The 13,532-nt window shown below is 48.0% G+C and overlaps 1 protein-coding gene across 6 annotated transcripts in view; it reads left to right on the top strand.

Moving 5' to 3' along the window:
• MORN3 (MORN repeat containing 3) overlaps window positions 1-13,532 on the top strand; it is a 19,363-nt gene continuing 5,831 nt past the window's right edge. For 3 of the 6 annotated variants that reach the window (XM_035706691.2, XM_035706692.2, XM_035706690.2), the window contains exons 1-3: window positions 2,820-3,194; window positions 8,779-8,936; window positions 10,736-10,895. In XM_035706691.2, the coding sequence (XP_035562584.1) occupies window positions 3,050-3,194; window positions 8,779-8,936; window positions 10,736-10,895 (463 nt within the window). In that variant the 5' untranslated portion in view covers window positions 2,820-3,049. Of the gene's footprint in view, window positions 113-2,819; window positions 3,195-7,093; window positions 7,177-8,778; window positions 8,937-10,735; window positions 10,896-13,532 lie in introns of those variants that run through there. The other 3 variants (XM_035706687.2, XM_035706689.2, XM_035706693.2) reach the window with 3 other exon arrangements.

The following is a 13,532-nucleotide window of genomic DNA, read 5'->3' on the forward strand; positions in this document are numbered from 1 at the left end:
ATAGCGACCCCAGCCGGCCGCGGACGCCGGAGCCCGCGCCGCGCTCTGTTACCGCTCGCTCCCGCCCGAGGGGCTGCAGATCAGGCTCCGCCCCACAGGTGAGCGGGCGCAGGTGAGCTGGCACAAGTGGTAGTGGTGGGACTCGGGATGGCCCCCCAGCCCTCTGGACCCCGCCCCTCCAACTTCCATTGTGGTTAATTTATTGTTATTTAGAATCAAAACTAATGTCCCCCCCCAAAAAACTTTCTTTTCCCTTCGGTAGCTCACGTATTAAGACTGCAGCTTCCTCTTGAGCAGAATCCCTGTTCCCAAGAAAGAGTGGGACAGAGGATTTTATATGACACTGATGGGGCATTAAGTAACGCCTAGCGACATCGTAAAAAAAGTTATTAGGTTCTAGGTTCTCACAGTACTGAGTAAACCAAGGAGAAAGTGTCAGTTTGGGGCTAATATGGCATTAACATCCTTCTGAATATTTGCTAATCTTAACTGTAAGCCACGATATCCAGCTAGGACTTAAGGTGGTTTCTTTATAGTATTTTTATTTTAACAGTGCCTTCCCCTTAGGGTATTTGATACTGGTTTTCAATTTATAGTAAGATAGGTAGTCTCTTTCTCGGATAAATATATTGATCTTTTTAAAAGTGAATTAATGTAAACATGAAGATTCATCACTGTACAGGTAGTATTAGGAAAAGGGAGAAAAAGAAAAAGAAAAATGTTAAGTTTAGGGCCTGAAAGTGTTTCCTCCCTCCCAGCTTTTGTCCCTACTGTTTTCTTTGCCAGGAGAAACTTACACTGTTCCTTTTTTTTTTTTTTTTAAGATTTTATTTATTTATTCATATTCATGAGAGACAGAGAGAGAGAGAGAGAGAGAGAGAGGCAGAGACATACGCAGAGGGAGAAGCAGATGGAGCCCATTGTGGGATTTGATCCCGGACTCCAGGATCACTCCCTGGGCCTAAGGCAGGCACCAAACTGCTGAGCCACCCAGGGATCCCTGCTTACCCTGTTCCTAGGCATGATTGTCAAAATATGGGCCAGCCAGTGTGGTTGGTCAGCCTGATCAGACTCCTGGAGACCCTGCTATAGCCCAACAGAAGGAACTCCTTGAGGTATGGGCCCAGTGCAAAATGAAAAAGGCAGCCCTCATTCATGAAGTATTAAGAATTTAAAAACAGGGATACCTGGGTGGCTCAGCAGTTGAGCGGTGCCTGCAGCTCAGGGCTACCTTCAGCTCCGAGGTGTGATCCTGGGATCAGGGATCAAGTCCTGCATCTGCCTCTCTGTGTGTCTCTTATGAATAAATAAATATATCTTTTGGGGATCCCTGGGTGGCTCAGTGGTTTAGTGCCTGCCTTTGGCCCGGGGCACAATCCTGGAACCCCTGGATCAAGTCCCACATCTGGCTCCGGGCATGGAGCCTGCTTCTCCCTCTGCCTGTGTCTCTGCCTCTTTCTCTCTCTCTCTCTGTGTCTAACATGAATAAATAAATAAAATCTTAAAAAAAAAAAAAAGAATTTAGGGACGCCTGGGTGGCTCAGCGGTTAAGCGTCTGCCTTCGGCTCAGGACGTGATCCTGGAGTCCTGGGATCAAGTTCCACATCGGGCTCCCTGCATGGAGCCTGCTCTTCCCTCTGCCTATGTTTCTGCCTCTCTCTCTGTCTCTCATGAATAAATAAATAAACTCCTTTAAAAAATAAAATATTAAAAAAAAAAAGAATTTAAAAACAGGCAGAGCAAAGAAATAAAGCACAGGCCCTTCTAAGGGTGGGTCCTGTTCAACTGTACAAGTTGCACACCCATGATGCTGACCCTGCATGGGTGGATGCCTGGGACACCATGATCTGAAAGTTGCTCAGCCCAGAGGTCATTCTAATAGGTCAGCACCTCTCTTGCTAGTGGTAAAATATTTCACTCCAGCCCCTACTGCTAGCTCTGCTGGCATGTGTGTGTGTGTGTGTGTGTGTGTGTGTGTATTCCCCAAACCAATGGAGCAGGATAGATGATGGTATTTGCTGAGGGGAAACGGATCCCCTTGATATGAAGGAGACCATCTTTATCACCTTGCACGAGCCCCACGGAGATAGACAGGTAGACATGACCATTTGCACTGGAGATCTTAGGGACATGAGAGCACAGGTTGGGGGGCTCCCAGAATAAGGAGAGACTCTAGACCACCTAAAGTTTCTCTACAACCCCATCAGGCACAGTTAGGAAGAGAGCCCTGGTCTGATGGAAAGACCTAACCATGTAATAAGACAGACAAGTAGAGTATCTGGGCAGAGGTAGAAGGATGATTCTGGTGTGCCTGGGACCCAGTTTTAGCACTAAAGTCCAAGTTCCTAGGAAACCCCTCAGTTCCTAGGCAAATCCAGATAGTTGATCACCCTAGAGGCAGTATCTTTAGTTGGTGGGCTCCCCTGACAGCCTCTAAAGCCAGGCCCTGGACATTTCCAGCACCTTCTAACAGATAAGGCAGGACCAAAGGGGCTCCAGCATTGCATACTGGGTGTGGGGAAGGTGTCCCTGCAGGCTGTGCTGTAGCAACTGCCTGCCAGCCCGGAGTGGCCTGGCTATTCCTCACTTCCACAACTCTCCTGGAATGGATCCCAATGCTCACCACTGGGCCTCCAGGCCAAGCTCTAGCCTTAGGACCAGCATCCACTTTGATTGGTCATGCTGGTTATTAAATATGTAACTATCAACCACTAGTTGGGGGCAACCTCTTCCTGATGCCATCACAAATCCCCCTCCTATACTGGTTTCCCTGGGCGCCCAAGCAATTGTGTCATCAGACACACCTCAGGGAGGCCCTAGAAATGCAAAGGAGGTGACAGGCAAGGGTCAGTCCAGCACGGTAGGGTGCCCCACGAAGGGCTGCTCATCTGCCTGGGGACTCAGAACACATAGGACTCATGTCATTTGGGTCCAAACAAGTGCCTCCCCAGGAAGCCCCAGGATCCTGGCACTACTATGGGCACACTGAGCCCCTGATGTCCCTAACCCTTTGCTAGTACCCGCTGGCTCCACAGAAGAAGCAGCCAACATGCCTATCTCCAAGGGCTTGCAAAAGTCGGAGCCCCCATGGAAGGAGTGGGACAAGAAGGCTCAAAAGAATGGACTGAGGCACCAGGTGTACGCTGTCAATGGTGACTGCTATGTGGGCGAGTGGAAGGACAACATGAAACATGGTGAGTGGGGGACTTCCAGGGGCCCCAGGGAGTGGGGGCAATGCAGCGTGGTGGGTGACTAGGGCCAGCCTGGGGCTATGGAAGCAGCTAGCAGAGCTTGCTGGGGACAGGAGATGTGTCCCCAAGGCTCCCCCTAGGGGTGAAGGCTGCAGACCTGGGCCAGCTAGGGGTCTCCACATGCTGGGGCTCTGGAACCAGATTCACCCTAGACGTCCAGTGAGCCAAGACAAAGGATCAGCAGGGGACAAAGTGGTCTTGACATACCAACCAAAACCATGACCAGGGTTCTAGGGACTCCAGCGTGGTCCCTAAGCTCTGTGACCTGGGCTAAACTTGGGGCTGGCTAGCAGGAAGACAAGGTACCTCCCCAAACCAGCTTGCAGTGGGGACTCAAACAACTCTGACATGGGAGTCTGACCAGCAGTGGGTTAATGAGGATGCACACACAGACACACACACACACACACAACTAGTTGGGGCTTTAACTGCAACTTTAACAAGCAAATGGCATGGGGGTCCTTGTGATATAAACTAAGCCCAAGGGCGACTGGGTGGCTCAGATGGTTAAGTGGCTGCCTTTGGCTCAGGTCCTGATCCCAGGGTCCTAGGATTGAGTCCCACATTGGGCTCCCTGTTCATTGGAGAGTCTGTTTCTCCCTTTACCTCTGCCTCTCCCCTACTGGTGCTCTCTATCGGGGGAAAAAAAACAAAACAAAACAGGGATGCCTGGGTGGCTCAGTGGTTGAGCGTCTGCCTTTGGCTCAGGGCCCAGGATTGAGTTCCACATCAGGCTCCCTGTGGGGAACCTGCTTTTCCTTCTGCCTATATCTCTTATGAATAAATTAATACATCTTTTTAAAAATTACATATTTTTTTAATTTAAACTAAGCACTAAAAAAAATGTTGTTTTTTTTAAGTTTTATTTATTTAGGGGCACCTGACTGGCTCAGTCAATACAATATACGACTCTTGATCTCAGGATTATAAAATTGAGCCCCACATTGAGTGTAGAGATTACTTAAAAATAAAATATTTAAACTAATTAATTTATTTCAGAAAGAGAGAGCACAGCAAGAGGTGCAGAGGGAGAGGGAAAGAGAATCTCAGAGCAGACTTGGAGCTGAGCATGGAGGCTGATCTCAGTCCTGAGATCAATCTAGAGTTGGCCACTTAACTAGCGGAGCCAGCCATGCACCCCTTAAAAATAAAATATGAAAAAAAGTTTTATTTATTTAAGTAATCTCTACACCCAACATGGAGTTCGAACTCATGATCCTGAGATCAAGAGTCACATACTCTTGCAACTAAGCCAGCCAAAAGCCCCAAGAAAAACAAGTTTTTTTTTTTTTTTTTTTTTTTTTTTTTTATGATAGTCACAGAGAGAGAGAGAGAGGCGCAGAGACACAGGCAGAGGGAGAAGCAGGCTCCATGCATCGGGAGCCTGATGTGGGATTCGATCCCGGGTCTCCAGGATCACGCCCTGGGCCAAAGGCAGGCGCCAAACCGCTGCGCCACCCAGGGATCCCGAAAAACAAGTTTTTATTCAAAAAAGGTGGTATGGCCTCTCACTCAGGGCTTGTAATTCCAGATTCTATGCTCTTCACCACTTTTCTCTCCTGCCTTCCTGAGTTAAGTACTTTGGAGTCCATAAACCTGGGTCAGAATCTCAGCTCCACCAACCATGATCTTGAGTGATTAATTACCCCTCTCTGAGCCTCAGTGTCCCATTCTGTAAAGTGGGGAAATTCCTATTGGTAAAGATAAGAAATGACATCTTCCATGTATGTAACCCAGGGTCTCTGCAGAAAGGTCTATGAGTGTTCTTTGAGGGCTGAGCATGGCAGGGATCACCACTACTCAGAATTTTCTTCATTCAGAAGCACTCGAAAGCTGACTCTTTCCAGTGTATGACACAGCACTGACCCTTAGCACTGACTTAAAGGCCAGGCTTTATGCAGCTACTGGGAGCTCTGTGTGTGGTTAAAGATGTCCATGTGTGCTTTAGTCCTCATGGGTAGCAGTAGGGTAGACAGGAACTAGGAATTAGGAATTAGGATCCTGAAGTTCTGAGTCTGCCTCCACCACTGAACAGCTGTGTGACTCTGGATCTCGCTGCCCCACTGGTGATATGAACTTGAGGGTTGACAATGGCCATCTGAGCCCTCCTTCAGTGTGAGTCCTGCCTTCCCTAGGACCTTGGAGGGATAGAGCTGATTGGGCTGGGGCTACAGAAAATGGACCTGTGGGAGAATCCAGACCTAGCCTCCCCTCTCTTTAAGGTACATGCCTCTGACCTAGCCCATGGGGGTTGCTAGGGTATAAGCATCCTGGAAGTAGTTAAGAGAGTCATCATCATGCAGGACAGGGATTGGGTGCCCAGTGGTTCCCTGGACTGCTCATTCATGCACTCTGCTAACCCCTACAGCACTCCTAGTTCATGTCAGGCCCTGTACCGAGCATCTGGCATAATGCCAACCCCCAGGGAGCTCCAGTCTCAGAGAGAACCTGCATAATAAGTAATGTCCCATTTTACAGATGAGGAGACTGGAGCTCAAAGAGAGGAAATGACTTATTGAGGGTCACATGGCTAAAACTGGGGGCATCAGCCTATGTGATGAATGACCTGAAGGCAGAAGCCAGCCTCCCAGAAAACAAAGCAAACATGTTGTCTCAGACACTTCATTGACTATGTACACTACATGATGGAGAACTACAGAGGACTATAAAGCTATGGCCCAGAATGAGAAGAATTAGTCAAGATACCCTGAAAGAGATTCAGAATAAGAACAACCTCCTCAGTGTTATTACCAGCAGAGTGGCAAGCCTTCCTTGATTCTTTGCCGAGGAATGAGATGGAGGTTGAGTGACTGGCTTATGCCTCCTTCTGGACCAGAGAAGCTGGAGACAGGGTTTAAGATTTTAGGCAAGGAGGAGCATGTGGCTAGATGTCACACACAAACACACACACACACACACACACACACACACACACACACCGCTCTCTAAGGAAAGGAACTGTCTCCCAGAGGTTTCTGAGGACTCTGGGAAAAGCTAGAACCTGCTGTTTTCAGAGTGGGTGGTTTATTTATATATAGTCTGCACATAATAAAACGAGGCTATTTTACTTCAAAAAATAAAAAGTAAAAATAAAAGTGGTGACACCAGGATATGAAGGGACCAGAGAAGAGACATGTAAGTGGCCATGAGAACATGGACAGATGATGTTTGAGTTGAGTGCACAAAGATAAGAAGGATTAGCCCGGCAGAAGGGCATGTCTTCCAGATAGTGGAATCAGAATGGAAGCATTTTGGGGGGGGGGGGGGGGGGCGGGTATCAAGTCTTGTTCAAGGAACAGACTGAAACACAGTGTGCCCAGAGCAGAGACAGCGAAGGGAGACTGGGCAGGTCAGGGTGTCTGGCCATACAGAACCTTATAAGAGATGGTAAATTTGTCTTTATCCCAGAAGCAAGAGGTCTCATTGAACCAACTTGGATCACATGCCCGGCACTGAACCAATCTCAGTGGCCCACGCTGATTGGCTAGACTTGCCAGAGGGAGGAGTCAGACCCGCGCAAACCTTCGGGATGGAGACTCAGGAGGGGCTGGTTCCCCCAAACCAGACGAAGTACAAGTGGAAATAACCGGATAGGGACACCTGGGTGGCTCGGCGGTTGAGCATCTGCCTTTGGCTCAGGGCTTTGGTCCCCTGGTCCCAGGATCCAGCCCTGTATCGGGCTACCCACGGGGAGGCTGCTTCTCCCTCTGCCTGTGTCTCTGCCTCTTTCTCTGTGACTCTCATGAATAAATAAATAAGTAAATAATATCTTAAAAAAAAAAAACGGATGAGGGCTCTATCTCAAGGGCAAAAATAATTGGTAACATCTTTCGTATTTGCAGGCACTGGTCTAAGTGTTTTCCTTATTTTAATGAAGTTAGTGATCAGAGTAACCGCATGAGATATTTTCATCCCCGTTTTACAGGTGAGGAGCCTGAGGCCCAGGGAGTTAAGTTACTTGCCTGAGATTATTAAAAAGCTCACAGGGGCGATGTTGGATTTTTTTCCTGAGCCACTAAGGACCAAGACATGTATTAGCCCACAAATATTTTATTTGTCCCTTTGTTCAACAAATGTCTTTTTTCATCATGTATTGTTTACCTGCAACTTGCCAGGCACTGAATTTGGTGCTGGGAATAGAGCAGTGAATGAAACAGACTGAAGTTTGTGTCCTCCCGGAGTGCACATTCTCGTGGAGAGCTAGACAATAGACGATAATGATAAGTGAATTGTCTGATATGTTAGGAGTTGACAAGTTATATGAAAAGAAGCAGAGGGATGCCTGAGTGGCTCAGCGGTTGAACGCCTGCCTTTGGCTCAGGGTGTGATCCCAGGTTCCTGGGTTTGAGTCCCACATCAGGCTCCTTGCATGGAGCCTACTTCTCCCTCTGCCTGTGTCTCTGCCTCTCTTTCTCTGTGTCTCTCATGAATAAGTAAATAAAATCTAAAAAAAAAAAAAAAGAAAGAAAGAAAGAAGAAAGAAAGAAGAAGGAAAAAGAAAGAAGAACGAAAAAGAAAGAAGAACGAAAAAGAAGAAAGAAAGAAAAAGAAAGAAAGAAAAGAAAAGAAAAGAAAAGAAAAAGAAAAGAAAGAAAGAAAGAAAGAAAGAGAGAAAGAAAAGCAGAGCAGGGTAAGAGGGTAGGGTAGGCTTCTAATTTTATTTTATTTTCAAACATTTTTGAAAGAGATTGTATTTATTTATTTGAGAGAGAGAGAGAGCATAAGCAAGAGGAGGGGCAGAGGGAGAAGCAGACTCCCCACTGAGCAGGGAGCTCCATGCAATGCCTGATGCAGGACTCCATGCTGGGCTCAATCTCAGGACCCTGGGATAATGACCTGAGCCAAGACAGACGCTTAACCAACTGAGCCACCCAGGCACCCCGAGGCTTGTGATTTTATATGGGATGGGCAGGGCAGTCCTCACTGAGCAAAAAGATTTGAACAGAGACTTGCAGGAGGTAGGAAGTGACTAAATATTTGGAGAAGAGCATTCCAGGCCAAAGGACAAGCAGGTACAAAGGCCCTGAGGCTGAGGCATATCTGGTGGGTTCCAGGAACAGTATGAAGGCCATTGTGGTTGGAGGGCAGTCTGGAAGTTGGGGGCAGAAGACACAGATGAGGCTGGAGTGGTAGGACATAGGTTCCCATGTGTGTTTCTGAAGAGAAACTGAAGAAATATGCAGGACATTTTCTAGAAACTCTGGCCTTCTGGTGCAACCTTCAGTATTATTAAGAAATGAAGCTCATTATTATTAAGAGAAGAAGAAGAGGCAGGTTTCTTCTCGGGGGTTGCTGTTATCAATCTGGCTTCAGGGAAAAGGGCTGGAGAGCTGCTATTTGTAGAAATGGAACAATCTTGGGGTTTTTGCTGGTGCTGGGGGTCTAGAGATAAGGCATAGACCCTGGCCCAGCCCTGGAGAATCACCAAGTCCTCTAGGGGCCCCTGAGGCCAAGGCAGACGTAGCACCTGCCCCTCCAGCCCCATGGCTGTCATGTCTGCAGTGCCCACCCCTCTGTGTGTCATCAGGAAAAGGAACACAGATCTGGAAGAAGAAAGGAGCCATGTATGAGGGAGACTGGAAGTTTGGGAAGCGAGATGGCTATGGCACCCTCAGCTTTTCTGACCAAGAGATGGGAAAGCACAGGAAAGTATACTCTGGCTGGTGGAAAGGCGATAAAAAATCGGTGAGTGTTTCCCATCAAGCCCTGGGGTGTGAGCCAGGCTGAAAGCAGACTCTGTTTGTGTGTGCATGGGGGGGAGCAGCCAGAGAGACCTGGGAGAAAGGGGAGGAGGGCTGACAAAAGGAGGAAAAGAGTACTGTGTGCGTGGGAGAAGGAAGGGGTGGGAAATCATCAAGGCTTCTCAGAACAAAACCCAGGAAACAGGAAGCAAAAGGAGAGGGCCCAGGGAGGAGCCCATGTAACCTGCAGCTACAAGAAGCCAGCCAAGCTGTGTGGGGGCCAAGTCTCCTCCCCATCTGCCCCACTCATTTCCTGGCTTTCTTTTCCCTGGACGTTCCTTTCTGAGAACCCGCCTTCTGCTGGACTTGTACAGGAAGGGGGTAGGAAGAGTGGGATCAAGAGAGCAGAGGCCACCCTCTTGGCCACAGGACAAGAGAGGACGGTCCTGGTGGTAGAAGCCAGCCAGAGGCATATATGTCCTTATCCCCATAAATGCCTGGATCCTTACCATATCCCAGAATGTGGCATATGGTGCTTCAACCAACTCACAAAGTCATCATCATCATCATCCATCTCATTTTATTGATAAGGGAACAAACTCAGAGGGACACCTGGGTGGCTCAGCGGTTGAGCAGCTGCCTTCCGCTCAGGGCATGATCCCTCTGCCTATGTCTATGCCTCCCTCTGTGTGTCTCTTGCGAATAAATAAGTAAATCTTAAAAAAAAAAAAAAAAAAAAAAAAGGAAACAAGCCCAGAGAGGTGAAGTGCCTTGCTTGAGGTCACACACTGTTGGAAGTGGTAGAGCAAAGGATTTCGCGATCTCTGCGCTTAAATCATTTATTGACCAGTGGGGAGAAAGATCCCCAAATAAACAATTCACATACAATATGGTGTTAGGGGGCAGCCCCGGTGGCGCAGCAGTTTAGCGCCGCCTGCAGCCCAGGGTTTGATCCTGGGGACCCTGGATCGAGTCCCACATCGGGCTCCCTGCGTGGAACCTGCTTCTCCCTCTGCCTCTGTCTCTGCTTCCCCCCTCCCCGTGTCTCTGTGAATAAATAAATAAAATCTTAATAAAAAAAAAAACAATATGATGTTAGGATAGACGTTTTCACAGGGAGCCCACAGGAATCGAGAGTTCAGGGCAGGCTTCCTGTAGGAGGTAATACCAAAAGGTACAAAGAGTTAACCAGGGAGGAAAAAAAGGAGAAGGGGAAGTAGCAAAGTAGTCAGAAGTAGCAGAGTATATGTCAAACAGCAAGGTTGGTGTGCCCACAGGGATGGGAGGGGCAGATGGGGGCCTTAAAAGTTATGCAGAGAATCAGGATTTTGAGGGGTAGGCTTGGGCTGCATCACCCAACTTCCTTAGGTATGATATACAGGGAGTGCAGGATTCTCTGTGGTTGGTTGCTAAGTGTGGCCTTCATTTTTCGGGGGACAAAAGTCTGTAACTTTGGTCTGATTCCTGGGGGCATCTGGGACTTTTAAGAGGATCAAATCAGAGCTGAGGAGAAAAGACAACCGAGACCAGATGAGCAATGTAACGATGCATCTTGCTGCTTCATGGAGGATGCGAGTGGAGGGCAGAAATGATGATGGGCGGAGGGAAGGTGGTAGGAGAGGGGTGTAGGGGAAAGGACAGCCTGGGGAGCTTTTTCAATGTGCGACCATCAGCTTGGGATGTAGGGTTGAGGAAGGAAGCAGGCAGGTAGTCCAAGTGTGTGGCTGGGATGCCAGGCAAAGTAAGGGTGGCTTTCCTAGTGATGGGGGCGTGCTGTGAACAGGGACACTTTCGTGTTTCCAGGGCTATGGGATTCAGTTTTTTGGACCCAAGGAGTATTACGAGGGTGAGTGGTGTGGTAACCAGCGCAGCGGATGGGGCCGCATGTACTACAGCAACGGTGACCTCTACGAAGGCCAGTGGTTGAATGACAAGCCGCATGGGGAGGGCATGTTGCGCCAGAGTAAGTGTCCAGCCGCGTCTCATCCAGCCCCGCCCCAAGACCTGCTGGCCACACTCTCAGGGCAGCCCTCCGGTTGGCCACCCCGCTCTGGCCCCCTGCCTTGCCCCAGAAAGCCCCACTCTAGCTTGGTTAAGATGAATGACCAGACCAGATCCCTGCCTTCAGGGAGTTTATATTCTGAAGGGGGAGCCTAACAATGCACATCAACAATTAAGACATTTTTAAAAATACTTTATTTATTTATTCAGGAGAGACACAGAGAGAGGCAGAAAACATAGGCAGAGGGAAAAGCAAGCTCCCCGTGGGGAGCCTGATGTGGGACTCAATCCCAGGACCTTGGGATTACAACCTGAGCAGAAGGCAGCCGCTCAACCCAGGCGTCCCTAAGACATTTTCTCATGGTCATAATAATCATAGCCTGCATTTACACAGCACTGAGCTCATTTAATCCACCTTAAAGTTCTGTAAGATGGTACTCTTACCATCCACACTTTGCAAGTGAACTGAGGCAGAGAGGTTAAGTCACTCGCTCAAGGTCAACATAGTCTGTTGGTTCTGAGGTCAAAAATGCTAAGGAACACCCCCTTTAAATTGGGAGGTATATTGGACAATGACAGAGGAGTTGGGGACAGGGGGTTTGGACTGATTTAGGGTCAGAGACTATCTCCCTGAAGAGGTGACATTTGGACAGATCTGAAGGAAGAGAAGGAGCCTGATTAGCACTGGGCCAGAGAAAAACATTCCTAGATAGGGACGCCTGGGTGGCTCAGCAGTTGAGTGTCTGCCTTCGGCTCAGGGCGTGATCCTGGAGTCCTGGGATCAAGTCCCGTGTTGGGCTCCCTGCATGGAGCCTGCTTCTCCCTCTGCCTGTGTCTCTGCCTCTCTGTGTCTTTCATGAATAAATAAAATCTTTAAAAAAAAAAAATTCCTAGATGGAGGAAAGAGTAATGAGTAAACTGTCTCAGTGTCAGAACTTAGTCCATTCTCTACAGAGCAACCAGCATGAGCTTTTTAGAGATTGGACCTTGTCGCTGCCCTGCTTTCAACCTTACCATAGCTCCCTCTTACCTCTGGACAGAGTTCAGAGCCCTTACTGTGGTCCACAGGGTCTGCAGGCCTATAGGAGTGCCTCTGTTCCCCTGAGGATCCCTGTTTCAAACTTAGTCATTTTCTTTCAGTTCCTCCCACACTTTTCCCTCAGGGTCCTTGTACTGCTGTTCTCTTCCTGCAAGCGAAAGAAGATCCTCTGGATCTTTGCACTGTCTCCTCCTCACAGAGGCCTTCCCTGTTCATCCCACTAATACACATTCTCCTCAGCAGCTTCTTCCTTTCCTTTTTAATACTAGATGTGTCATCTTGGGCAAGTTTCCACCTCTCTGGGCCTCAGTGACCTGACCAGTAAAATGGGAATAATGGTAGTACACACATTGTAGGTACTAGGACTGGGGCCTGACACATAGTATGCTATCTATAAAGCTAGTGTCATTGTCTCTCCAGACTGTGAGTTGCATAAGGACCTGGACTGCATATCTGTTTTGTTCCCTTTTCCTCAGTGCCTGGCACATAGTAGGCACTTAGTGAAACACAAACCAGAGCCCAGTCTCCTGAAAACTCAAGACTCCAACTGCCAATGAGATCTGGCCAAACTGAGACATCAGGGCAGCTGAGGAGGGTTTAAGCCAGCTACTTCTGGCTTCTCAATCCCCCATGCACTCAGCTCTGTGCCTTTCAGTGAGTGCCTACTAGTAATAGCCTGCACTTAGTGAGCACCTGTTGTGGCCACAAATACTGTAAGGGCTCTAAGTGCATCATTTCTAGTGGCCTGGACTCTGGAGCCAGCTTGCCTGGGTTCAAATCCTGGATCAAGTTCTGACTAGATATGTGACCTTGGCAATTTGCTTAAACTCTCTGTGCTTTGGTTTTCTCATCTGTAAAGTAAGGATAAAAATACAACTTAAGGAGGGTTAGTGAGAAGGTTAAATGAGGTTTGTAAAGTGCTGAGCATGGTGCCTGACACATAATAGTGGGTGCTCAACAATATTATTAGCTCATACTTGTATGTAGCAGGTGTCAGCAAACTACGATCCTTGGACCAAATCCGAATCCAGCTCAACATGTTTTTGTAAGTAAAGTTTTATTGGCACACCAGACTCACTCATTCTTTGACATATTGTCCATGGCTGCTTTCACGCTGCAATGGCAGAGTTGAGTAGCTATGACAGAGACCCTGTGCCCCACAAATACTGTCTGCCCCTTTACAGAAAAAAATTGCTGACCTCTCATCTAGAGTTTATCCATACTCTTCCGAAATCCTTTCCGTGTATCGACTTATTTAATCTCCACAACAATTCTATGAGGTAGGTGCTATGTTATCCCCATTTTACAAAGGAGGAAATAAGACAAAATGGTTAAGTGACTTGCCCAAGATCACATGGTTGTGTCTGAGCTAAGAGGTGTTAGCTTTATTAGTATTACTTTTATTTACACTACCACCACTATCAGCGGAGCAGAAGAATGAATTTGTGCTTGAAGGCATGGGCTCCTGGGATGAACAGGCCTTGGCTTCAAATCTTGGCTCAGCCACTTCTTAGCTCTGTGACCTTGAGCAAGTCAATCAGACTCCCTGAGCTTTGCAAG

This window comes from Canis lupus, chromosome 26 (genome assembly GCF_003254725.2).
Source record: "Canis lupus dingo isolate Sandy chromosome 26, ASM325472v2, whole genome shotgun sequence".
In the NCBI taxonomy this organism is placed as follows: Eukaryota; Metazoa; Chordata; class Mammalia; order Carnivora; family Canidae; genus Canis; species Canis lupus.